At 41.2% G+C, this 26,169-nt stretch overlaps 2 protein-coding genes and 1 non-coding gene across 8 annotated transcripts in view; 1 reads left to right on the top strand and 2 right to left on the bottom strand.

The window, feature by feature from the left end:
- Positions 1–657: 657 nt before the first annotated feature.
- On the top strand, positions 658–3,174 carry timm22 (translocase of inner mitochondrial membrane 22 homolog (yeast)). The gene is made up of 4 exons (XM_029519604.1): positions 658–916; positions 1,155–1,351; positions 2,085–2,157; positions 2,243–3,174. The coding sequence occupies exons 1-4, from the start codon at positions 658–660 to the stop codon at positions 2,317–2,319; spliced, it is 606 nt and encodes a 201-aa protein (XP_029375464.1). The 3' UTR covers positions 2,320–3,174.
- A 1,269-nt stretch (positions 3,175–4,443) lies between these two features.
- abr (ABR activator of RhoGEF and GTPase) overlaps positions 4,444–26,169 on the bottom strand; it is a 110,802-nt gene continuing 89,076 nt past the window's right edge. For 5 of the 6 annotated variants that reach the window (XM_029518598.1, XM_029518600.1, XM_029518599.1 and 2 more), the window contains 7 exons: positions 9,835–9,894; positions 9,222–9,331; positions 8,891–9,030; positions 8,057–8,191; positions 7,811–7,916; positions 7,506–7,659; positions 5,929–6,018 (listed from right to left, as the gene is read on the bottom strand). In XM_029518598.1, the coding sequence (XP_029374458.1) occupies positions 5,929–6,018; positions 7,506–7,659; positions 7,811–7,916; positions 8,057–8,191; positions 8,891–9,030; positions 9,222–9,331; positions 9,835–9,894 (795 nt within the window). Of the gene's footprint in view, positions 6,019–7,505; positions 7,660–7,810; positions 7,917–8,056; positions 8,192–8,890; positions 9,031–9,221; positions 9,332–9,834; positions 9,895–26,169 lie in introns of all 6 variants that reach the window. The other variant, XM_029518597.1, reaches the window with a different exon arrangement.
- Positions 12,899–12,971, bottom strand: trnav-aac (transfer RNA valine (anticodon AAC)). The gene has a single exon. It is a non-coding gene; the product is annotated as a tRNA-Val (tRNA).

The raw sequence follows: 26,169 nt of genomic DNA, 5'->3' as shown, positions 1-26,169 counted from the left end.
GGTTGATGGGAAATGTAGTCTCTTTCTACTCAGAGACTTGAAAAAAATACAAATGGGAAGTTTACAAGGACGTGGTGTAAGCCGAGTCACCTTTATAAAAGTTTTGTCGCACTGAATGGGTTTTGCTAAAATTTTGTCTTCTCATTTAGTTAAGAAACAAAAACATAAACAACATGCACACGTTAGTTGCGCAAATTTACAGGAATGGAGTGAATTTGTAGTGTCAGATGTAAAATATTATAAACCATACTATTAATCGTATTGGTTGTATTATTTTATTAGTTGATTATGAACGAGGTGGAATCTAAAAAAAAAACATTTAGTTTTCGTAAAGGACGACTGAACAACACGAGTTAGAGCTTCAAAAAGTATTTTAAAGTTTAACAACAACGTCGTATAACCTGCATGAAGAAGCAGACCTACAGGGCTACCTGACAGTGACGAATGTGCTGACAAGAAATGAAAAGAAAGGATATGATGAGAGCATTTATAACTATGATCAAAATAAACATTTTCCCACTTGATTTCGTATTCTTCTCATTTTTATAAGTAACACACGAACGTTTGACTTCCTTTAAGATTAAATACCGAAAAAACGACGAATCTGCAGCAGCTTCACGATAACTACATCTACCTAAACGACTGTCATTGAGAAACATGGCTGCCTCCACGGGTGCTGCAAACGCCGCTGCCTCCGACTCACAAGGTCCAGCTTCGGCTGGTCCGAGTCCGGATAACCCAACAATCCAGTACAGTATGATCCTGGACCATCTTATCGGGGACAGGAGGCCCATTAAGGAGCTGAACCCCGCCGTGATGGGGGGGCTGCCGGTGCCGCCGAAGAGCGACGAGCAGAAGATGATCGAGAGGGGAATGGAGAGCTGCGCCTTCAAGTCTGTCCTGGCCTGTGTGGGAGGTCAGAAACCGTGTACACACATAATACACAGCACAGACCGGAGGATTGACTGAACAGACTTGTTGTATCAGACTTACAGGCTCCACCGACAAAGTGAAACTGGCCTCTGGGCCATATATGTTAGGTTACTGTGATGTACAGCCATAATACTTATTGGCAGGATGCCTCATTGATTGACATCTGTAGATCTTCCTGTGCTGCTTTGTCCACATTCAGACTTTTGTTACTTCTGTTACAGGATTTGTTCTCGGAGGAGCATTTGGTGTGTTCACAGCTGGAATTGACACTAATGTTGGCTTCGACCCCAAAGACCCCCTAAAGACCCCAACAGCTCGAGAAGTCCTCAAAGACATGGGCCAGAGGGGGATGTCCTACGCCAAGAACTTTGCCATCGTGGGCGCCATGTTCTCCTGCACAGAGTGCATCATTGAATCAGTAGGTCACCACAACCACACAGTCAAAAGCATCAGATCAATTCAAATCCAATTTATATATACTGGCGAATTAACTGGCCATAACAAAGTTACATCAAAATACTTTACACATAGAGCAAGTCTAGACCAAACTCTTTATTGATGTTAGAAGGATCCAACATATCCCTCCAAGAGCAAGCGCTCGGCAGCTGTGGCAAGGAAAAACTTCCTTTAAGAGGGAGGGGGAGAGGAGCGGGGACAAAAACAAGAGCAGGAGAAAAGATGCCATAGAAAATGAAGGAAAATATAAAGATATCACAAACTGGTAACCCTAAATGTGGACTGGTAAATGTTAGCAGTAGGGGAAATATGGCTGAAGCTACTGACTTCTGGTATTAAAAAAAGAAAGAGAGGCTCGAGTATTTAATGTGTCAATGGCAGCAATATGGAAAAAATATGCTGACTCTCACTTCAATTCTCTGAATAATCATCCTGACTAACTGCATAGCAGTGTTACATTTGTTTGTGTTGTTTAGGCTCTGAGAAGGTTTCAGCATCAGCAGATCACTGGCAGCATTTAGATAGATGTTATAAAGCTCAAACTGCCTCAGGAAACAAATTTCCACGTTATTAATGTAATTATATCCAATTTTCATGTTGTTGTAAGAACTTCATGAGAGTTCTTTCACTTTTTTCAAAGCTTGTAAATGGTCCAATGGCTCCCTCTGCTGTAAAACTGTGTTTTTCATTTGCAGCACAGAGGTGTATCTGACTGGAAGAACGCTGTGTACAGTGGTTGTGTAACTGGAGGAGCGATTGGATTTCGTGGTATGTGGCCTGGTGCATTTACTCTGATGTTTTAGATTTAAACGCATATTATTTCTGACACACTTCTGACTTTTGTGTTGTGCAGCTGGTCTGAAGGCTGGGGTTCTGGGATGTGGAGGTTTTGCTGCTTTCTCTGCTGCCATTGAATATTATTTGCGATGAGAGGGTAAACAGTGTCTCCGTGGACAAGAACATATTCAACGGACATCTGGTTGAGCCCCTGAAGACTCTCCGAGAGGAATCTAGCTCTATGAATATTTATCTGCACATGGAAATCAATGCAAAAGCAGGAAGGATGTATTTGGTGCAAGTGACAGGTTCCTGTTTATGTACAGTGAAATGAAACAGACCTGTCTGTGTCCCTCCATTGTGTCATTGCTTTTGTGTTGTGGACAGTTAAAGTAAAACAAACCTACACAGTGTGGAGGAAGAAGAGACTCAGCAGAGATGGTCCATTTCTGTGTCAGAGGTTTATACTTTATATTCTGTGTACTGATGAGCTGAAGATCGGTTTGACTCTGAGTCAGGATCACCTCAGATCACACTCGGATAAACACTGTTCTTCGTCTGGAGCATCATACTGATGTGTCAGAAACTAAACCACACCAGGATAATTTGTATTAAAATGTTTTTCTTTTTTTTTTTTGTTTACTAAGTGTATCAGCACTTTTCCTTGATGAACTTTTTTGAAATAATTAGGCTACATCACTGATTTTAATTAACCTAAGTAATGTGTATAAATACTTCTCTATTTTAGTCAAATGATTTTTCTTTGTAGTGAAGATTAAATGTTTTTTTTTTTTTTTGGGGTCTTCACCACAAAAACTGCTGACCTATATATACATTTATCAATTACATGTGCAACCAAAACAATCATAGGTTTTTAGGGTTAGGGTTAACCCTAACTTTGAAATAGGTCATTTTAATACATTGAAAGGATTTTATTTTTCAGGCCAGTTTTAATGTAACTGTGTGAGAGAAGGTGTTCATAAAGTTACTGGTAAAAAGCACTTGAAAGTTTTTGTGATCATTAGAAGTCCTGCCACGTCTACACAGAAGTGAGAGAAGTGATGAGTCTTTACGCTTAAACACAAAGAGGTGACATACAACATGAAATTAAAACCTCTCAGTCATTGTCACTGGAAACTGAACTTTATGGAAAGTTAGAGCTGAGCTGTTGTCTGCCTCCTGGTTGTTGCCAGCTCTGCATTGTGTGGAGGACCTGAGGCCTGATTTTGGGGAAGCACTTGGATCTGGCCAGCTTGTGTCTCAAGTTCTCACACTTCAGCAGGAGTGTTAAGCTGTGATGCCTCCACTGCAAGTTCAGCTAAACGCTAAATACTATCTGAAATATTGTTTTTACGTAAATCTTCAATGTGATCACTGAGGGTATTTATTTTGTAATAACTGTGAGCGTTGTGGAGGAAACTGTACATATACCCATATAACACACATTCATACTCACACAAAACACCAAAGTGAGCTGCCCTCTGATGTGTCGTCGTTAACAATGCTGACAAAAAGGGTTAAAGATGTGATTAATATAAGTATAAATGCATGAATGCAGTGGGACAGACACTCCTTCTTTGATGGACCAAATTTCACACTGGAAAGATATTTCTATGTTTTAATTACCAGTGGTGCCTTAAACACACATGCCCCTGATGCTTCAGCCTCTGAGGAGGCTGTAAAGATTGACCAGAGATGTGACAGCTGTCTGTTTTTATTTTCCTTAGAAAAAACAAACAAAAGACCCCTGTCATTATCCATACATGCACATATCTACTCTTCTGAGAACTGAGGACTTCAGGCTGAAGGTCTTCTTAGGAATGCTTCTCAGCCTGTTCACTGTGTTCCTGTCAGCCACACCAAAGGGCCACCGTAGGTTCACAGTATGGCCTCCACTGAAAGATCGAGGTGATGTTTTGGTTGTTTTGTGAGCAATGGAGGCTACAGATAGCCGTACAACCTCAGAGAATCAGTTACACTTTCCCTCATTTGGAAACTGACCACCAGGGGGTGCAGTATGAGAAAGATGAAACTCTCAGGTTGAACCCAGCTTCTCTTCTTACCAAAGATTTTGCATATCACAAATTTTAAAAGTTGCCTTCTCCAACACTGAAAGTGCTTGACTGTATCTGTTAAAGTCAGGGTGGAGGTTTTTAATGTCACATAAACCACACAGTAAAATCAGCTCAAACATAAAAAGCATGATATTGCTAGTTAATAATTATTATACAGTAGTTAGTGATGCATTGTTTCCCAGAACAGCAGACATACAAAGTCTGAGTGTTTTGGTAACTTTTATTTTACTAAAAAAGGGGGAAAAGTTCACATTGACATTTAGCCTCAATATTACAGTATACTGAAATTCTTCTCAAAAGAAGTAAAATACAACATTTTTTATTTTATTTTAATCTTATATTAAAAATATCAAATAGTACTCATCTAGCAGTGCTTACAGTATTTTAGGATATGTCGCAGGCTTGATAGCAGAAAGGTTGTTGGCTTTGTACAGAGCAGAGATGGATGTTTGCCAGTCGTATGGATGAGGCCGCCTTGCAGAGACAACCTACCTTTGTGTTACCCAGCCTGGTTTGATTGACAAGCTGAACATGCAATGAGGGCAACTACACAAATCATCCTATGGATTATACCGGTGCAGTAAGACACTTGGAACAGGCTTGCAATGCAACAATAAGAAAAAAAAAGCTAAATGTTCCTTTCATTTTGTTTTTTTTTCTACCAACAACCCTCATGTCACAGAGCGGCCTCAACTCCTTTACTAAGTGATCTTAAATAAATCGGCAGACCTTCTGTCGATCTTTTCAGTTAGTTTACCAACCATGGACATAGTGAATGAAAAAATCTGACTAAAAATAACATTACTACCTGAATAAGCTTAAAAAAGAAAAAAATAATAACAAAAAAAAAAACCAAAAACAGACTCCTTAGAGCATTTCTCTAGTTGCACAGAACTGTACAGGCACACACATTATATATATTTAAAATAAATAGGGCTAATTTGGCCAAGACTCACTGGGGAGGGCCGGTCTCTCTCGTTTGTCAGCACAGAGAGACATCGTCAGCCTTTTATTAATATGGCTTCCCAGCTACTTCCAAACCTCACAAGTTCTCATAGTCCCTTAAAATGCACACAAACACTTACGCGCTCGCTCCAGTACATCCACATTGTCACTCATACACCCCAGCCTCATCCACCATATGCACAAAGCCAGAAAGACAGAGGGAGAAACAGAAAAAGCTGCTGAGCAGAATTATAAAACATGGAAATGCCATTTTTCTGGAATGCCTCTGATCGGGAAAAAAAGCTGGAAGTTTCTGAGACCATTAAACCAGTGTCTGGAAAGGGCTTATTAGATGACACCAACACACACACAGGCGTGATCCTGTGCTACTGCGCCGGGACCCCTTAGCCCTTCCCACTGTTCCCAGAATGCCTTGTCGTCAAGTCGGTGTGAGGCAGAGAGTGGCTCTGATATCCTCGTATTACAAACATTACAAGGAAATGACACATGACTACTTAGACGACCGGTAAATCACCTTCAACACCTCCCTTCATGTTCGGCTCCATCTCTTGGGTGGGGGGGTTTGAGGGTAACAAGGAGACATATGGGGGTGGATGGGGGGAGGGACTGTACAGATGAGATGAGCTGCCTGCTGGGAGGAGAGGTGAGGCAGGAGGACCGAGCGGTATGAAGTCTCCCACTCTCGTCTCCAGGTGTTGGCCTGAGGGAGGCGGTGGGGGGATTAAACGTCAGTGGAGAAGTAGAGTGTGTTGCGCTTCAGTTCAGCAAAGGAGATGGGAGGATGCTGCAGGTAGTAGAGCAGCACCTGGACCTGAAGAGAGAACGTGAGTTGAGTCAGCTCTAATCCTCATCATTCTGCCTGCTTCCTATTCAATCTAATGCAGGCGGTAAGTGAGGTCCATCCTTTATGGAGTGCTAAAGATCTTATTAACAGAACGTGTGTCTGCCCAGGACGTCTCATATAATGTACTCTGACAGTTTATGCTGCACTCACTTTAAAAACTAGTTTCATTGACTTACAGCCACAACAAGGAAAAAGATTCTTCATACAAATTGCACAATCAAACAAAACTGGCGGTTTTAATATTAAATTATTTCATGAACTGTGAAATATCTTCTCATGCTGTTTCCACCTACAGAAAAGTCGCAATAAAAAATTTGGTTTAATTTAATTTTCCTTATTTTTGTAAATTTCAAAGAACACATTTTTGTGTTAGTATTGAAGTACTTCTGGCTTGCGAGCTACTGCTTTGATGTTGCAGTTCTGTACAAGTCAGCTCTTATTGAAGTTTTCCTTTATTCTCTCAGACACTAACTGTATTTTGTCTTTGTTCACTGTTGCTGCAGTTCAGGTTACCTCCTGCCTGTTTTAACACATCTCCCACAAAGGGTATCTGCTCCAGACCTTTGGGTGACTACACTGGTCAAATGAAGTAGAAATAAAACACTTATCTATCATGTAAGGCAGGTGTGACAGTTAGCACTAGGCTGGAAATTGCTTCTGGACATTTTGAAATGTTGCATGTCTAGACAATCCACTTTATGAAAGCCAGTGAGTCAGTCTGATCCCCCCATCAGTTTGATCAGATAGGCATATGCTTGAAAAGATTCATTTGATTATCACCAGGAGAATCGCCTTCAGGAGCCTAACTGAATTAACAATATGCATGTCACTGTGCACAATTATGCTCTGTGAGTAAGTGGAGCCAAACTTTAGCTGCTGACATGTCTTTATTAGAATGAGGGTAAATAAATCAACCTAAGATTATATGTAGGGTATGCTAGCGGAAGTGTCTTTTTCTGCTGCTTGATACTTGTATACTTGTGTGATAAATATTTAGAAATTAAATAATCCACAATACAAACACTCAACATCCCTATATTGGATGGATGGAGTCTCCGACATGTGCATGCTGTCCCATTTATGATGATTTACTCTGGACGTTGTTTATTCTGCCAAGAAAAGACATTTGTGCACAGGAAACTCATCTCTCAGTAGAGATGCATTGATGGCCTGCAGCCTAAATACAGCTGGGAGACTGCAGTGACATGGGTCACTTGCCGGCGTGGGAGTAAAATCCATCTGGAAAATCTGTCCAGTGACCGAGGAAATGCACATCTATGCAACAATCCATCGCTTATCACATACTCTCACTGAGATCTGCTGTTTCAGGTTCACCATCTTAAGAATTATTTAGGGAAAAAATTCAAGAAACAGAAACTATGAACTTTGTGTCTCATTCACATGTTTCAGTTGTTTATGTCAAAAGCAAAACCAAAACGTGACTGTGTAGGTACCTGTGCCATGACATCATGTGACCAAATGTCTGAGGCGGAGGTGATGTGCTGTCCCTTTGTGTTCTCTGACTCTGAAGGCCTGAGCAGAGTGGGGCCGAACACAGTGGCCAGGTTATGGAGGGACATCTTGTTGATGGGCTCCTTCTCAGCCACCCTGCAGGAGCAAACGGCGACAGGCCGCCAGTCAGTGGAGGGCGGAGTTAATCAACAGGAAAGACAGCCCGATTTGTGAGGTCACAAACTACACAGGTGAGATGTGAGATGTAAAGCAGCAAGGTGCTGAGTGGATTTCTCCTTGCGTGTACCGTTTGAGGTGCTCCAGCAGTGTTAGGAAGGTCATGAGGTTGGGGTCGGGCAGGGAGCGGAGGAGGTGCATCATGCAGTTCTCCTTGGCCGCTGGGTCTGAGAGTGCTGCAAGACAGAGGACAGAAAACATCAGGACCCATTATGATGGCACAGTGTTGTAATTTCTGCCCTCATCTCTTTCAGCAGGGAATGGATAACGCCCTTCTAAAAGTCTGATGATGACGACGACAGACTAAAGGTCACACCTATGCCCTCCATGAAGGCGGGGTACAGGCGGTCGGTGAGCAGAGGCTCTGGCAGCTCCCTGAAGTACAGCTTCAGTGTCCCTGCGATGGCGTTGATGTCCATGTCACTCAGCATCACCAGGATATCTTTGGTATCTAGACACAAACACAGCCCAATTAGTTACCTAAAACTGCAGCATCACAGACACACAATAACACAGCTGCACCCTCTGTCTCCAAGAATGATGTAACCACTCAACAACCCTTCATCCATACAGAAACAGAAGACCATCACACACAAATGAAAGGCGATACGAGGCTGTGCTTGGTCGGATCTTGGCAACGTAAAAGCAGCTGTTGAAAAACGCAGACTCTCAGGCAACACAGAAGTTGAACACTTGGCAGCAGCTCATCTGTCCTGGATTCCCTGACAGCTAATTCCCAGAAATCTATTCTCTCTCAAATATCGTGTAGCCCACTGGTGCTCCACTAGGGCACACAATGGCTGTACAGTCCACTGAGCATGTTGGCCTGTTGCTGTTCCGTTTGTTCAATGATAAAGTGTCCCTTAGATTCAACAAAAAATTGGTTCAGTCAAGTCAACATGTGTTGTAGTTTGTTTACACTCGTTTGACATGCATCATAAATCGTTAATAAAGAAATTACCCGGTCACATGATCGCTTCTTCGGTTACATGTATTGCTGTTCCATTTTGATAGTTTGGTATTAGAGTGCAGCTTGCTCTGTGATTCCCATTACACATCAGTGTCAAACAATGTCAAGTGGAAGTTTTTTCTCCAGTCAAGATGTCAAAAAGATGATGGTGTGATCTGGAAACTGGTGATGGAGGCTTACTGGTGTCAAACGCTGCTTTGAGGGCTTGTATATCAGTAGCCACCCCTGAGATCCTGTAGATTCCTACTTCATCAATCCCCCTCTTCTCCACTTCCTCAATGCACTGACGAACTATGTAAGGCACCTTGGAGCGTTCACGTCTGCAGACAGAAACAATGTTACTTTTCTCACGTCGTCACACTTTTGACCTGAAAACACATTCTGACTTTTACAGTTTGTTTGTTAGCTCAGATATAAATTAATGAAATGCATTAAGCCAAACAATAAAAAAAAATGTAGCTTTCTGGTAACAGTTTTTTTTTTTTTATTTCAATAGCACCAGCAGGCTTACTTTGTCACCACGTTGATCTTGACTCCAAACACCCCACTCTGTTTTTTGGACGGCGTTCTCTTCAAGCTGAGGTCCCGACTCGTGAACTTCATGGAGAATTCCACTTTGATCTGATGATGAACAAACCACATTGCTAAAGTAAACTAAGCTGCATTGAGAAGCCAGAATTGAACATGAGGATCCTCCCAAGACCATTTTTGTCTTTGTGCATGAAGTAATTTAGAGGTTTTGACAGTGAAATTTTAAGAATGAGCTACTGATACAGTCACAACACCAACCATCTTTAAACTGTCTAACATTAGATATGTGTAGTTACACATTACAGCTACATTGATAGCCCTTTTTTTCTGGAATATGGGAAATGTATTGTGGAAAAGTGTTCGTATGTTCTTTTAAATAAACCTGCATTCTCAGATTCCTGCAGTCTGGAGAACTAAACCTCAATGGTACTTCTGAAATGAGTATAATACTGTACAGTAATAGAGAGTTTTGTTTTACTCAACAATCATTACATGAACTCTAGTAAGTTATCAGAAAAGATGATCAACACATCATCTCTTTACAGCATATTTGTCATGATCTGAAGCTGATTCTTTCCAGGGTAAAGACTCACCCCGTTCATCTCAATGACGTCCATGTGCCAGTTCTTTGACTGCACTGTCTGAGGATCCAGCTGAAAGACACAACAGAGACACAGAGACACTGATTAGAAATTTATCAACTGAGGCAAGTGACTTCATTCATACCAAACTTTTCCTAAAGGAGGACCCTCCTTGATCACATCATAAGAGGAAAAGTCAAATTTCTGCATTGATAGCATTATGGGAAATGACTGTGGGGAAACACTACCCGTGTGTTCACTGAGCAAAACCTAAGTGTTCTAAGAAGGCCACCAGCTTTTCCCTTCTCAGTATGTATTCTCAGCTCCCATTGCTGATATTTAAATATAGTAAAAAGACGAGTACAACTCCAAATATGGCAACAAAAGGTGACGTGGAAAGAGGATCAAACCCCTGAGAAGAGAGAGCAGCAGAAGTCTGGGAGAGATGATGATGGCTCAACGTCAGGTTTCACTCAGTAAACTTACACAACTAATTTTATCCACTGCCAAGACGGCAGCCGCGGGGAGAACCACTATCATTAAATGTGTGGAGAAGCTACTGCAAAAAGTCAACAAAAACTGAGGCTTGGTGTCCCTTCTACGCTTGATATTCTGCTTTTATCTCGTCAATTTATACACTTCTGGAGTCTGACACTTCTCATCAACGTTGAGCAGAAACTGCTTATGAAAGAAACACCTCTTCCCTATGCTTTTTTAAATCAGGTTTACAGGTGACTGAAGATACATGTGATCAACGTTCACCTTTGAGCTGCTCCATTTTCCTAATCCAGATCCCAGTCAGGGTGTTCTGGTCTCTGCAGGGTGATGCTGCTTTACAACAACTTAGTCACCAAGTTTACTTTAAAGGAGAATGATGCCACTTAGTTTTCCCACATATCCTTCCTACATCTCCTGGGGGTCCAACAGGGCTCCAAATTGGCTCAGTCACTTGGCCTACTTCACCACATACATTCCATAAGTCTGGATCACATGTCTCATGATGCCCAGTGAGCCATAATAGATGGAAGCTTGTTGTTTCTTTAAGTGTCCTGGAGTGTGTGCCTGCCATATGAGGCCACAGCAGCTAATGCCTTTTTTATAGGCTGTTTGAGTATCTGCACTACATCGTTATGCCATTACAACCCCACGTGGCCCGTGCTCACCTGAGAGGAAAATAATGATTGTTGAATGGGCAAAAGGGCAGCACACTTCTCTTATTGTCAGCATTAGGCTGCAACCATTAAAAGTTCTCCGAGTGTATTTCATTACCTCGTAAAAAGACCATTTGGCACCGGTTTTGTGAGTTCCTATTATCGTTAAAGCCTGTTTTCCCAGCAGGATTGGCTTTGAGATGAGGGACAGGTAATCACTCCAACTGGTTCTTTACACAGTTACTGGCAAGAAGAGGAGTGGGCAAAAACCCAGGAATCATTGATGGCTCCTTTAGGCCCTAGAAAAATACTAACTCCCCCCAACCTATTTCCTCTCAATTGCCCTCTGTTAATTTCTAAAAACCCTGATTAAAAATGAATGCACACAAATAGGGTTGTAAAAACAAAGAAGGAACTGTACAGGCTGGGTTGCACTCCTTGACCTGTCCCACAACTGTACGCTCAAGTGGGCTCTATTTTATTTTATTTTAGCTTCTCTATTGGGATAAGTGCAAACAGATTGGCTCAAGATGGCTGCATGAAGCAAACTCAGCATACAGAGGAAAATGCCAGGAAAAGAGCTGGAAAACCGCTTTCTTGGAATGAATTGCAACTCATTGGGGAAGTATCAAGCCCGCTGGTTTAAACAAAACCGAGGGCAGAATTGCAGGTTTTATCCAGAGTGAAGCTTCAGGCAGCTGGTAGAGGGCAGCAGGTAACAGAACGACTGGAGCGGGTAGATACAGGAGTCATTTTAATGCAGCCAGGAAACCAAAGCTTGTTTTTCAGTCAAATCTGGTGGAGATGATCATGAACACATAATATATACTACTGTATTAATACTGTATTTCAAAGAATAATTTACAGTATATGTAGAATTTTTCTGATCTACTGATCACTTTAATCTCCCTTCTTCCACAGAAAGATCCACAGAAAGGCACAATGACTAGTTTTCATTTCCAGGACTGCTTGAGGGGAATTTCTAAAAAGATAGATGCCAAAGAAGTAAGAAAGAATTTATTTATTTATTTATTTATTTATTTTTGAGAGAGACATCCTCAGGCTAGCATGGCTCTGGTGTCTTGGCTCTATCTGTAGGAGCATGAAAACTATGAAGGATATATGATTGAGGCGAGGTCAGAATGCGCTGCAGCATGAAGCACACTGTGAATCAAATGGACCACTGTGAACACCAATTTCTATGTATTCCAATTATGGCACACACTTCCTTATATAGTATACTATGAATAAATTTGTGTGCGTGTGTGTGTGTCAGGCTCAGGCTCAGCTGGTTACTGTGCAGCAGTGTACATACAGTACTCTACACTGGGGGTCACCTTTGTGTTTGAGCATTTGAAATAAGGCTGCTCCCATTTGTAGGCCCTTCAGGAATGGACGTCTGATTACAGGATCTGTTGCTGCTATACCATGACCTCGAGTTTTAACTTTAAAAACAGCCCGTACTCTGCACCTACTGAGCTACAGCGACAAAACAGAACAGATAAGACAGGTTGTAGTGTTTTGCTACCACACTGTCTTTCCATTGTACAGACAGTGCAGTCAGTCAGTTCGCACTTTTCTTTTTTGCAATAAAAGGAACAAAAAGAGCTCGATAAAAAGGTTAGGTTTCCTTGTGTCTATAATTAATGATAAAGTGATCTGGGGGTGATGAGGCCTTTGGGGCAAAGTAAGCTTTTCTATAAAAACTGTGATTACTTCATGTAGCGCTTTCTTGTTCAGCGCTCTTATTTAATACATTATCTACACTGATGTAATGAATAAAGAGAACACTGTTTGGGTCATCTCTGATCAGGATGGCATTTTTATCAACTTCATACAATAAATTGACTATGTTCACTCTTGAGTGTTGCTGTCACTTCACTTGGCTTTGATTGTTGATTTCTATTCAGACATAAAAAACAGGCTGTTCCCGCCCGGTTTCGAACCGAGGACCTTTCGCGTGTTAGGCGAACGTGATAACCACTACACTACGGGAACTCGCCATCAGCTGACTTTCCCCCACAAAGCATAATCCTCACACTGCTGCGACCTTTACTGAGAGATTGACAGCAACAGCAGACTGACACAGCAGGACACTCAGGGGTCTGTTGACAGTTCTTACACAACACACAGGAGAGTAAGTGAGCCATGTAAAAACCATAGTACAGTTAGCTGACAAGCAAAAAGCATAAACCTGCACGGATTCAAAGGTGTTTTTACGAGTTAATGCTTTGGGATAGTGTGGTACAATCTAATTTTCCAATAAGTATGAATATATTTGTTAAGAATGAACAGCTGAATCTTTACTTTCATACTCTTGTGAGATTTGATTGCATTGGATTTCGATAACAAATAGAGTCTTAGTACTTGTTTGGTCTGTATAATGTGAATGTTTAATGCTTTATGAAGTTCTAAGACAAAAGTATCTTGGTGAGGGTGTTTTAAAGCAGCACTAGACATTGTGCCAAACAGTCACTGAAATGATGTGTAAAGCTTTTAATAATAAAATCCCTACACACTTAATTAACCTATTTCTGCTGTGCTGGGGAGTTAATGTATTCTGGTGACAATATTCAAAACACTACCACTGATATGCTAAATAGGTGAATTTCTGTTTAATTTGTCCTTTGTGCTTCATCGCAGTTTCCCTTTGCTGCTCTCTGGCTGATTAAATATTCATTCAGCTGCAGGAAGCTTTTTATTAGAGCTTTAATTATAATATAGCTCAAACTGCACGGCTCCTTGGTTTTAGCAGGATTACAGGGATTGTCTGAGCAGTGATTGAGCCTTTTTTTTTTTTTCATTCCAAGCTAACACATCACCCTGCCACATATTTGCCTCATACAATACAAGCACACAACTATTTTTAGACCCATCATCAACTAAGCATAATGTTTGAACGTGCAACAGTGATAGCGTTGTTTCTCAACAGCTGCTGTCGTCACACCCATGTGAGGTCTTTGCTCAGTTGCCATGTTCCCTCATCCGCTAACTTCCTAGTTTGAGCCAATCGCTCGGATCTTTGATGCAATGGAGGGTTGTGATTTGCAGAGTACTCTTTCATCTCTGCAGGCAGTGTGTTATTCTATTCTCGGGCCTATAAACAGTAACACACACATACATAGATATCTACTACACTTATGCAACACTACTCTGCCTGCAGCCTGTCTGCGCAAAAGTATTGGTGCAGAAAAAAATGTCCGTTATCCTCCACTTAAGAGCAGAAAAAGAGAGAAATAGCAGTAAACACATGCATCATTCATTCATTCAAATGTCCTTTCAGGTTTCTTCCTTTGGCATTTAAATTCTCCATTTTCATATGATTTCCTCATGTTGCTGCTACTTTGTTTTATTTTTACTGATATCAGTGTACATTTACTCAGTAGAGAATGACATGAAAAAACATGAAACCCTCCACACTGTTTCTCTGGACGTTATCACATAAAGCCACACAGATGCAACTTCACTTCCTTGTTATACTGACTAACCAAATTTCTGAGTAGAAAGGTTATTTAATGTAGACTCTGACTCAAGTCACATTTTTCTCATGTGAGTAACACTCATGTTTGTGTTGAATTGAAGTGATGCTGGGTCCCGTGGGAACATTGCATAGTTGTGGGCTTATTCATTACCTCACAAGCCAGGTCATGTTTGATCTTTACCTCGGACAGCATGTACCATTTCCAAAGCAATGAGATCATGCACGTGTATATTTACTCAGTGGAGTTGATGGGGAAAATAAAAAAGTCAAAAGAGAAAGTGTAAGGTGTCAGTTATAAAGCTACAGCCAGGACAATGATCAGAGTGGTCCCTGCTTCAGCTATGATGTAACATTCACTTTTTTCTTTGCTTTTTTGCAACAGTCATACATTATTTGGAAACTTTTCGCTTGAGAACTTCAGCACAGACCACTGTTAAAGCGTGTTTTGAACATACCTACATCTCTTTACTCTCACCACCTAATTTAATGATTAATGTCTTGTTGCCACCCTACTGAGATTAAAGTATTCCTGCTTGCCGCCTGCCAAATGGCAAGAAGTGAGGAGGGTCACTGTAGGTATCAACCTGAGAATGCTTTACTGACCTGCCTTGTGTCTCCTGGAGCTCATTAACCAATCACAAATCCTGCTCACTGGGGATGAATTGGGGCCAATAAAAGTCTATGCCCTCCGGTGGGGACAGACGGAGATTAATGTGGCCTATATAAAGAGGCATTAGGGGGACTGCCTGGCATTTTAGGCACACAGAAGGAAGGGATGAAACTCTAATATCATTTGCACTAATCAACATACTTAAATGGAAGAGCATAATTTCATATGTGGGCTAAAAAGCAGAGAGGGCGAGAGGTGAGATGAGTGAGGCAGAGGGCGGATGATAATGGTTGGATCTGATTCTCTTTCACGGCTAAGCCGGCACAACAGCTCCATTGTTCTTCCTGCTAAGCTGGTTGAAAATCCACAAAGAAAATAAGACTACACCTGCCTAGCGAACGGGTCATGACCAAAATAAAGCCAAATGTGAAATCCACAGCCGGAAAGGCTACAAGCTGGTAACAGCTTAATCATCGTTTGTTCTTTTGCTGGGACACATTTGATACATTATGTCTGCTTCCAGGCCAATTACTGTTCTCAGCAAACCTCCTATCTCATCACACTGTGTCTTAATTAGCTGCTGCTTCAGGCTGAAGGAGTGTGGACAATTCCCTGGTGTGCCTCCATACCCTTCATCCCTGAACATCCACATTCCTAAGCACCCAGTGAAGAACGCAAAAGGCTATATGCACTGATCTCTGCTCACAGGTCTCACAGTTTAAAAGCCAATTTGATCAATTTAAAAATCTACACAAAGTTAGAAAGAAATTTTAGCTGTATGATCTTAGCTACGATGATCAAATTTGCTATTATATTCTGAGATTATATTGAATTAGTATAAGTCACAGGTCAAAGAACACCTCTTAAAACTTGATTATTCTCATTAACTCAGTTAATGATAGGTATTTTATGCAGTTATATTTATCAAAATCTATGTGGAATGTTTTGCCTTTTAATTTTGATTTCCTGCAGTGTGTCGTAAGGTGTCGTTCAGTGACTTGAAACTAAAAAACAAAAACTTATATTACTAGTATCATTATCATAAATATATATGTGATGAAGTCAGTATTATATCTGCTCCAAGTAGACATGAAAAAATATTATTCAAGACTTCAGTTCTGTTGTCTTGAGACACTTTTAGACCATTCAGGCCGCTGACAGATTACGGTTTCATATGATTTAACACTATTGAAAACACTATAAAAAAAAAAAAAAACAAAACACGAGCATGCACTTGAAACTTGATATTCAAAGGGACATTCAGAAAGAATACATGGAAGAATGAGACTTCACAGAGAAGTTAAGCAACTGGGCAACTGGGGTTTTTTGCACAGGGTGGGAAGGCAGGATGACATGCAACTTAATGAAATGCTGTCAACTGTGGACACCAGTGAAACTCAGGAATCTCTTCTTGGCTTGAAAACCTGCATCCTTGTGTGAGAGGAATGAATCAATACAGGACCTACAGGTCAATGCACTTAAGTCTGGGCTTAGTATGTAATTCCCATTTCATTCTGCTCAGTATAATCAGTGGTCAGACTTCCTCAGGCCTGTTGAATAATGAAAAGCACTGAGCAAAGGTCAAGACAACTCTCAACCTGGATTCTTTGTCCTGAAGTGGTTCATTACAGCTAAAGGTGCTGGCAGCGCAACTTATGATGAAGATGAGAAGGACTGCTGAATAATTTTGAAAACAGAGTGAAATTCAAAAAGAAGAATAGACCCAGGGTTTGTATCGTCACACGTTTAGCTGCATTTGCAAAGCTATGTAGAGAAGCAGCACAGATTTGTGTGCATCCTCTTTGTCTTCCATGTACATATGTAAAAAAAAATGTAGGCGCCCCTTACCTGCTTCCACACAATTGATAGTGCAGTACCTGCATTTAAACTATTCCATATAGATACATACATGCACATATTGTGTGTGTGTGTGTGTGTGTGTGTGCATGTCTTTGGGTAACAGATCCCTCAAAACAAAGGTCACTCAATTCGACCTGATTCTTTTCATCACACGACAATAATTGCCTATCCTGAATGGGCCTCAATCCAATAATAGCACAACACAGCCATCAGTGTTTTCCATCTAACTTTGGGCTAAAACTCGACTGAATTAGAACAACGTCTGGCAAACACAACTAGATGCCAATAGATTCTGTGTAACAAAATACTGTGTGCAGACGATCCTGCACACAGTGTTCACAAGTGATGGAAAAGAAATCAAAATTTTTACTTGACATACCAAAGGAGCATCAGATCAGTTCAGTTCAGTTCAGTTCAGGCAAAAGATGACAATGAAAATGAACAGCAGAGGGAGCTGGTTGGAAAACAACCATTACCAGCACAGTTTTTATCTGGAAACACCATGTACTCATTTGTACCTTTAAAATAGGATCAACAAAAGCTAGTTGACACAGGAAGTGAGAAGCTGGACAATAGAAAGGAAGACTATTCCAGAACGTTGCTACTCCACAAACAAACAAACTGACATCTAAAGTATTTGTGACTGTCAAATTGTATATTCAAGTATCCAGGGAACCAACAATTAAAAAAATATATATTTAAAAAAATTGAAGATTATTAGCAAATATTTAAGTCAGAATTAGTTACAGATATTTAAGGATAAAATTATTTAAGGAGGAAAAATTAAAAGTCTTAAAAATTTTGATGTTACTGCAGGTTAGTGTTCAGTCACCTCATGCAGTCTACTGCAGTCAATAGACCGATCAGATAAGAACAATAGTCAAATCAGTGCTGAAAGAAAGAGAGCACATGCACATGGAGAAGGAAACACACAGAGAATAAAAGACACAGAGCAAACAGATGGAAGTGACAGAGTGATAAATAGCAGAGAACAAATGCAAAGCAGAGAAGATAAAAGCGAGGAAACACAGCTTGTGTATGTATGTGATGTGTGTGTGTGTTTGCATATGTCAGCCAGAAACCTTTTGTCTGAGCAGCTTGCTGCGGACTCGGCCCCATAGCTTGGCCCCGGTGTTGCTGTGTCTCTTGAGCACAGGGGTCTGTGGCTGGCTGGACAGATTTTGTTGGTTCTGATCCACGCAACAGTGCTGCTCCAGGCACTCACACACAGAGTTCAAGTTTACATCCGACACCAGGATCTCCGTCATCCCAAAGCCACTGATTCCCCCTTCCCACCAGAACACAGGTGGACGAAGCGTGCTGCTTACAACGAGCAGGGAGGGAGGATGGGTCCTCACGTAAACTCTCACAGATTACAGGACCAGGTGCTGAATAGCTGCTCCGACAATTCACCCCCCCAAAAAAAAGGAGAAAAAGTCTCCCACAGCTGAAATTCACTTCAACAAAGAGAAGAGTGATGAAAGGGAGGAGAAGAAGATGCTGCCATGGCTTCCTTGATAAGCCTGATAATAGTTCCACGTTGTTGCCTCTTTCTGTGAGCTCATTCCACAGTCAGCTGCCAACATCTCTTCACTGTGCAATGTGACTTCCACAACGGCAAATACAGATACAGAGCACTAGAGCGAGGTAGGCAAGAGGCGGGGAGGGTGGAGGGAGAGGAGGGGAGTGAATGAGCTCCCATTGTCACTGAGTGGCCCTGCTTCTCCAGATGTTGATGGACACACCTCCAAAGAGAGGAGGGAGGGGTGGAGGGAGTCATAAACACTCAATGAGAAATGTGGAGAGGGAGGAGGGGGGAGAGAGAGAGAGAGATGATAGAAGGAGTAAGCAGCTAAACACAGTGCAGTGTTTTGTTTTGTTTAGTGCTTTGACCCCTTGTCAACCTTTCCCAGAGCTGGTCAGGACAGGAAGTGAGTTGAGAAAGGAAAGTGATGAAGAGAAAGTGGTAAAGGGGGGGTGAGACTCATGATATGATTACAGGACATATGTATTTGCTTGTGAATTAAAAATCAGCAACATGATCAGAATAATGGCATCAGCTTTGTTTCCATATCCCCTGCAATACAATAAAAGTCCCAATTTTCTTCTTCGTGTGCAGATGCTTTCAGCTCACCATGCTCTGGCAGTTCTGAGTTGCACCATTTTTGCTTCACTCTTTCTGAGTGAGTATGTGCATTTTTCCACTACAATGCTTAACCATTTTTCCCCCACTAAGTGTGTCTGTTGACAAAGAAACATGAACATGCACGCAAACCGGAACATCCTGGGAGACGCACAGAGCCAATCAGCATCTTTATTCAAAAGAACCACCAGAGCTGGCTGCTCTTAAAAGCCATATTTCTCTGTATAATGGATCAATCGGGCAGGGGAGACTGTGTATGCCTGTCAAACTCCATCTCCATCCAGCGTGTCCCATCTCCGCTCAAATTGGGGTGTGGGGAAATATTCCGCTGGGAGAAGGTTACACACACCACGCTGCATTTTAAAAGCCCCAGACCAGTAAGACAGACTATCTGCTGGCTGCTGAATGGTGGTTATGATTCAGGCGTGTGATGCCTGATGGTGATTCATCAACAAGATCAGATAAGATGAGAGGAGCATGTTACACAATTTCCTTGATCTAGAGGAATGGTGAAACACAGCTGTGTTTACGAAGGTGGCAAGACAGATGCATAAATATCTACCCTCCAATAAACAGTTCCTCTGCAAATGTTCTCTTCCCTATGGAAAGACTCAGATTCACTTTCATTGACATTTTTATTACCTGCAATACTTACTGATGATGCAGAAAGACCATAAAGGCTGCTGAAGTGATTGATTATTGATATTCTAGATCATGATATATCATAAGTCCCTTCTCCCACAGCAATTACAAAAGAAGAAAATGAATATAATATTTTCAGTGCTGAATTGTAAGTCCATGTTGAATGTGAGCACAACGTAAAGTCATCAAGGCGTCATAAGAAGTCTCAGATTGCTGCAGACAGTCTGATACATCGTGTTTTGGTTTAGTGTGTAATTCTGTGGCTGAGATAACACAGAGAACATAAGCAGAGACAGATAATAAGGGTGAACAGGACAGCCAGTATGTCTGACTTTGTGACCACCAGTGTAGGGGGACGAGGAGGCGGGGTGAGCTGATGTAGAAAAGACCTCAGCCAACCCTCACCACAGAGTATTTTTTGCTCCCAGTGTTTTTAAGTATGAGATATACAGACTCCATGCGTCACATCTTGGAAAGAATGTCTGGGAAAACCATGTTTTGCAAATTGGAGGGGGGGTGGACTCCACAGGGAGACAGAAGATATTTTTGGTCAAGATGAGAGAGAAGGAGAAGGCAGAATAGTACACATAACTATGTTTATGTTCACTTTTACATATGTTCAGACAATGTTGCTTAAAATGTCCTGCTGGCACAACATTAAATTAGCATAAAGAAGAACCAAATCATAGATCATCACATTTTTGACTTAAAACATTCACTTCATTGGCACTGAACGAGTTCATTCTTTGAGCGGATTATCCAACTTTTTCTCTGATGATTAAATTCCAAGAATTTGCCCACACAGAGGACCAGTCTGTCTTTGTTTTTGTCCAAATTCAGAATCAATGTTAACCTCAATGTGGCACTAAAAACAAGCTGTTGGCAGAGAGTGGCTACAACTGACCAATGAAAACTGTATTTTACAATGAAATGCAGATCTAAGCTCATATGGATTAGTTGCTTCATGGGCAACACTGGAGCATCAGCTCTGATGTTAATCTTCTACAGCCTTTAAAGGGAGACTATGTAACGTTTCCCAGAAATAAAGTCTTTCTTTTACAAAAGTAAAGCAGAAATGAAAAGTTAGTGATTAGTTAGTTCTTGTCCTTAAACTACAGGTAGACTATGGAAGCTCATCTTGGCTAATCTTTTGAGGTCAGTATTGTTGCTGACACAACTGAGTGGCGTTCACTGACTTCCCAAGTCTCCTAAGTAGTTTTGTAAGAGCAGCAGCTTCCTGATGTCTCTACCACCAGGTCAATCAGAGTCACACAGAGTCACACAACATAACACATCACATCCACAAAATCATGGCGTGAACACACACCACCATGACAATAGTTGCTTACGTATATCTGATGCTCTACTATCCCTTGTATTAACTTATTTATGGCATAAAAACGATGCCTACAGACTGTACATACATGTTAACCCAGAAAACTGTGGGTTCACACCACTCCACACACATTCAAACAGCCCGAGCAGATCTGCACAGGCTACACACAGACTGCCGCAGTTCATAGAACCCCACATTTACCCCGTACGTGACATTTAAATGCAAAACTAATAACAGGACAGCGATGTGCCACAATAATATTTGTCTGTAACTTGTTGGAGGCGAACTATTTCTGCTCCCTGGTTTTTTAGGTTGGATGGGTTTGCTGTGCATAAAACAAATGGAATAATGGTTCCTTTTTTCCAAAAAAGGACCTCACATAGATAAAAATGTGCAGTGGAGATAAATTAACAGTACAAGAAGATGAATTTCGTGGGGCCTTGAGCTCGGGAGACTAGGAAATGATAAAAAGCGGAAATACACAATGTGAAGATGAGGAGGAGGAGGAGGAGGAGGAGGAAGGAGTTCTACAGGGAGATAAGATTTAAAGTTCTTTTGGGAATAAAAGATGACATGGAAGAAAAGAAGGTAATTAGTAATAAGACTTGAGATGTTTTTCTGCTCCAAGGTTTGGTGCTAAACACTGATTGCTGTTTCAGAGATCACCTGAAAAAGTGGCTGTTGGCGCCCCCATTTTCTTTTCCTGTTGGTTGATTAAGATGAGTTTGTTCTGGGTAATGCTTGTCTAAGACAATACTGACAATCCTGTTTTTCCTGAAAAAAAAAAGAATAAATAAATCTGTACACCAAAAGATCCAGAGCAACCCTAAGATATCTAATTTGACATTTTATTGGTATTTCATTTTAAATATGTAGATCAACCATTAAAAGGTGAAAGAACAGATGGTTACGGGCTGAGTGCCTATGATCTGGCATCAGGACCAGTCCTAACTCTTAATTATAGATGGGCTGGGTGGCACAGCCCCTCGTAAAGCTGCTCCATATGACCAGACAAGAGGGGGGGAAGGGAGTGTTGAACCAGGTCCTGGTTTCCACTCCAAACTCCATCTGTGGAGAGCGGCCGCTCCCTGAAAAGCACCCTTATTCTGTTGATTCTGCAATTCTCCTGCCTTCATTTGTGCAGGCTTCAGCACTGCTCTGCCAATCACCCAGACCACAGAGAGCCAGAGATAAATTAATGATCAATTTAACGACCATGCTGCAATGACATGAATATGGAGCAGTTCTGAATCCATGCCTGGTTGATGAATATGGGATGGTCCTGGCACATGAATGAAATCAGGTGTTTGCCATGTAACAAGTCATTGTGACTATGCTGACAGTTTTTACATGTCTGCCTGTAAATGGATTGGACTCGACCTTAACTGTATTCCTCCTCTGTATGAAACAAACCATCTGTGTCAATTTAGCAAGAAATTAAATCCTAAATTTGAGCTGGAATGTTTGACATTCGGAAGATTCTGTAACTCTGCCTTCAGATTTATAAGTGTCTCTCCTTGCTTTAAGAAGGTTCAAAGCTCAGTCCTCACTGGGGAGTTTACATCTTGTATCTTACCCTGCCTGACCTGCAGATAATGCATGGGTAGCTGCATTTTCCATTTCGATAATAGGCTTATTTGGTTTTATTTGGGAGTTAGAGGAGAAGCTCAATACCAAAGCTGGAACTAGTAATCAATGAGTCTAGCTTAGCATAAAGATTGGAACTATGGAGAAAATGTAGCCAGACTCACAAACATCCATCCAAAGCATCTAAAGATCAATATTTATAACTATGAAAATTGTAGGACCGTCATGGCAAATCATAAACACATGCTTTGTCCAACTCTACAGTTAACACACTATGGTTAAACATCCTTTCTACTGTCATAACATTAGTAGAGAATCGATAAGATATCACACACTATATCTCATTATTAACATATAACAACAACAATGCCAACCTATTCTGTAAAACTAAATATTTGAGAGGGCTATCAAAAATTGAAGGAAAAGCTTGTGCTCCACCAAAATGCAGACTCTTTATGGTTGTTTACATTTTGTCCCTGTTTGTTTCAAGGTGCAGCTGTGTAACACAAGGCAACACTGGAAGTGTGTGAGCGCATTTATATTCCAGGCCTCAGCTCTGTACCATTCCCACTGTAAATCCCAGTAAGAACAGAGGCGAACATTTGGGACAGGGGGTATCTAAAACAGTCAATGAAATTAAACTTAAAACAGTTGCTGTGTTTTCACCATGTTTGCTCTGCTCTCTGAGGCTGTGGCTGGCTGATATGATGCTTGGTGACACTGATCGCTGCAAGCCATGTTGTGAGCGGATAATTCAATCAGATTTATTTTAAGGGGTCTCTATAAGTATGTTTATGGGATGACCCAGTCCACCTCTTTGATCTTTCGTGCTTTTTTTTCGCCAGAGTTTAGGCACGGGGGGGGGGGGGGGGGGGGGGGGGTGAAGAAAGAAGGTGCGTGTTTGTGTGAGGGGGGCATTTGAGGGAGGGTCCTTCAGGGTACAGTGGGAGTGCTAAGAAGGGAGTATAGAGGTGAGAAGAGGGGTTGTGTTTGGCAGGGTAAGAAATCAGAGCCTTAGGGTGCTCTTAAAATTATTACTGCTGCTCTTTCATCTTAGCTGAAGGGATGTGAGGGGCCTTCTTCCTCCGATTAACTTCTCCAGCACTTTGGAACAAAAGTGGTGATGGAGGGAGAGAAGGCAGGAAAAGAAAAGCACCAAGGAGGAGATATCATTTGCATGTAGCTGAGGTCTGTTGTGTGTTGTTGGGTGTGGTTGCAGTGATACTGCTGTGCATACACATCAATCCTGTCAGTAACAGAGAGTGGGCCAAAAAAACATTCAGGACCCAAATCGCACACACAGATATTTAAACCTTGAAAAGTACTTACAGGACACTAGAGATTTTAGAGTCAGATGAGTACAAGCAGGCAAGGACGGAGAGAGCCAGAACATAGCAAACAAAGCACAAAGAGAGGTTGAGGAGCAGAGTGATGCAAGAGCAAATGGTGACGCAGTAATACTGCAGGTTCAGCCTGACAAACCCCTATCTAAACAGTGAAGTGGTTCTGTCTACACCATGGTCTCCACTTCCTTGCTTACTAATGCTCTGATTTGGATTTGATCAATATTTACAGTAATGTCAACCAGAGAAAGGAGATAGATGATGCGAATGTGAATCACGGGTAATACTGAACAAGTGAAGCCAATATTGGAAATGAAGTCAATGTCTCTTTGTGGCACAGTCACGGCTGAAACAGACACAGCTTTAGACGTAGAATCAACAGCAGAATTCAAATGTGTCTTTCCTTGGCTCCAAGTGTATTTGTACACTAAACAAAAGAGCCTCCTCTGTGAAGATAATTAGAGCTAAACAACACAGTGAACTTTCTTTAATTACAACTGATCCACCCATCTCTGGCAAACACTGCAGTATTCAAATTCAGCCAAGATAAAACTTGGGTTTGCTTTAAATAAAAACTACACACAGAGTTAAAGCTGCACAAGTCAAATATGCATCTCTGAAAACCAAAGGAATAACTATAAAAAAAAATAAATAAAAAAAAAACCTAAGTTAAAATAAATATTCTCAGTATCTGGACTTATCTTTTCCAAAACAAGAAGCAGGGAAGGAGGCTATGAAAATAAATTTTTCCATGGTAGGTTCAGTCGTCATTGTTGCGTCATTTGGTTGCTGTATTTTGCTCTAGATTTGTAGGTAGGCAAAACATTAGTTTTGATCCAGATATGTAATTGACAAACTGAAGAAGTAGAAGGGGGATGAAACATTCCTCTATGTTTCAACAACCATTTCTAATTAGATGGAAGTGTGGGGCAATATCGCAGTACAAACCAGCCCATCCTTTAATGTGATATTTATGTGAGCCCAGTACATTAAAGTTACGAACCCTGCTCGAGTGGGATAAGGCTGTGTTACATCTGAGCAGTGTGACCCAGTTGCAGTGATGAAGAGGGAGCAGCCTCGCAGGGCGACAACACCACTGACCCGCTTGAATAATTCACTCTGAAGTGTAAACTAGCGGCTGACTGGATGCAGCCACCTGGAAGATTACAAGGACACAGCGGAGGGAGATGGGACCAATGGTGAGGAGGAGGCAACTGGATGAGGGGTGTTGCATGACACTAAAAAAGATGAGAAGGTCTGATCGGGGGTTACAGTAAAAGGTGCTGACAGAAAACCAACTCTGGTGTGGCAATCTTAATCGGAAGGGGGGAAAAAAAGGAGATGACCTTGTTTTCCTACACAAGTAAACTTGACTAAAGCAGCCACACTATATGTATACATTTTATATAAAAAAAAAAAGAAAACAAAAAACAACTAACGCTATGCCTTTTATTTTTGCTATGGTTTTATCAGTGTGTTCTTGGTACTTTGTCTAAGACATGCCATGATTATAGTGGAGGATGGGTTTGATGCGAGTACCCCAAACTACATCTACTATCTAGCAATATCATCATGAAGTTGCCAGGCAACCAGCACAGACATCAGGAGGTCAATGCGGAAGAAGAAGAAGAAGCAGTTCAGCAACTTACATCCAGTAAAACCACAATTCATACTAAACCAAGATATAATTTGCTCCTTTATGAGATTTTTTTTTTTCTTCGATTCTTCTGAACAGAAGCATTTCTAGTATTTATGTGAAGCTCGGTGTTGATTGATTTTACCATACAGACATGACATTTAGAATGAAAACATAAAAACCTGACTTTTTCACTGTTCCCTCAAGCAGAGCAATGAAAACTGACTACAAGGCCTGTGATTTCTCCTCAGCAGGCAGCTGAGAACCTCTTAAACGAAGGACATCACTACAATAAAAAAATAAAATAAAAAGTAAAAAAATAAGTAAACTTTTCCGTAAACTCAGAAATTTTCTTTTAGCAACCCAACTAGATTTTATTCTGTCAACTAACTCACAGCAACAGCCACAATCCATCACTAATAATGAGTACGAAAAAAATTATAATTATTCATAATTAAAAAATATCAGGCTCATTAGCTGAAAGTCAAGTGGAAGATTTTTGGGTCATTCACTGAGAACCCCACTGGCCTCACCTCCTAATAAGAATCCTACATACTG

The sequence above is a fragment of the Echeneis naucrates genome, chromosome 14 (assembly GCF_900963305.1).
Source record: "Echeneis naucrates chromosome 14, fEcheNa1.1, whole genome shotgun sequence".
Taxonomy (NCBI): Eukaryota; Metazoa; Chordata; class Actinopteri; order Carangiformes; family Echeneidae; genus Echeneis; species Echeneis naucrates.
This window is presented reverse-complemented; position numbering and strand designations above follow the sequence as displayed.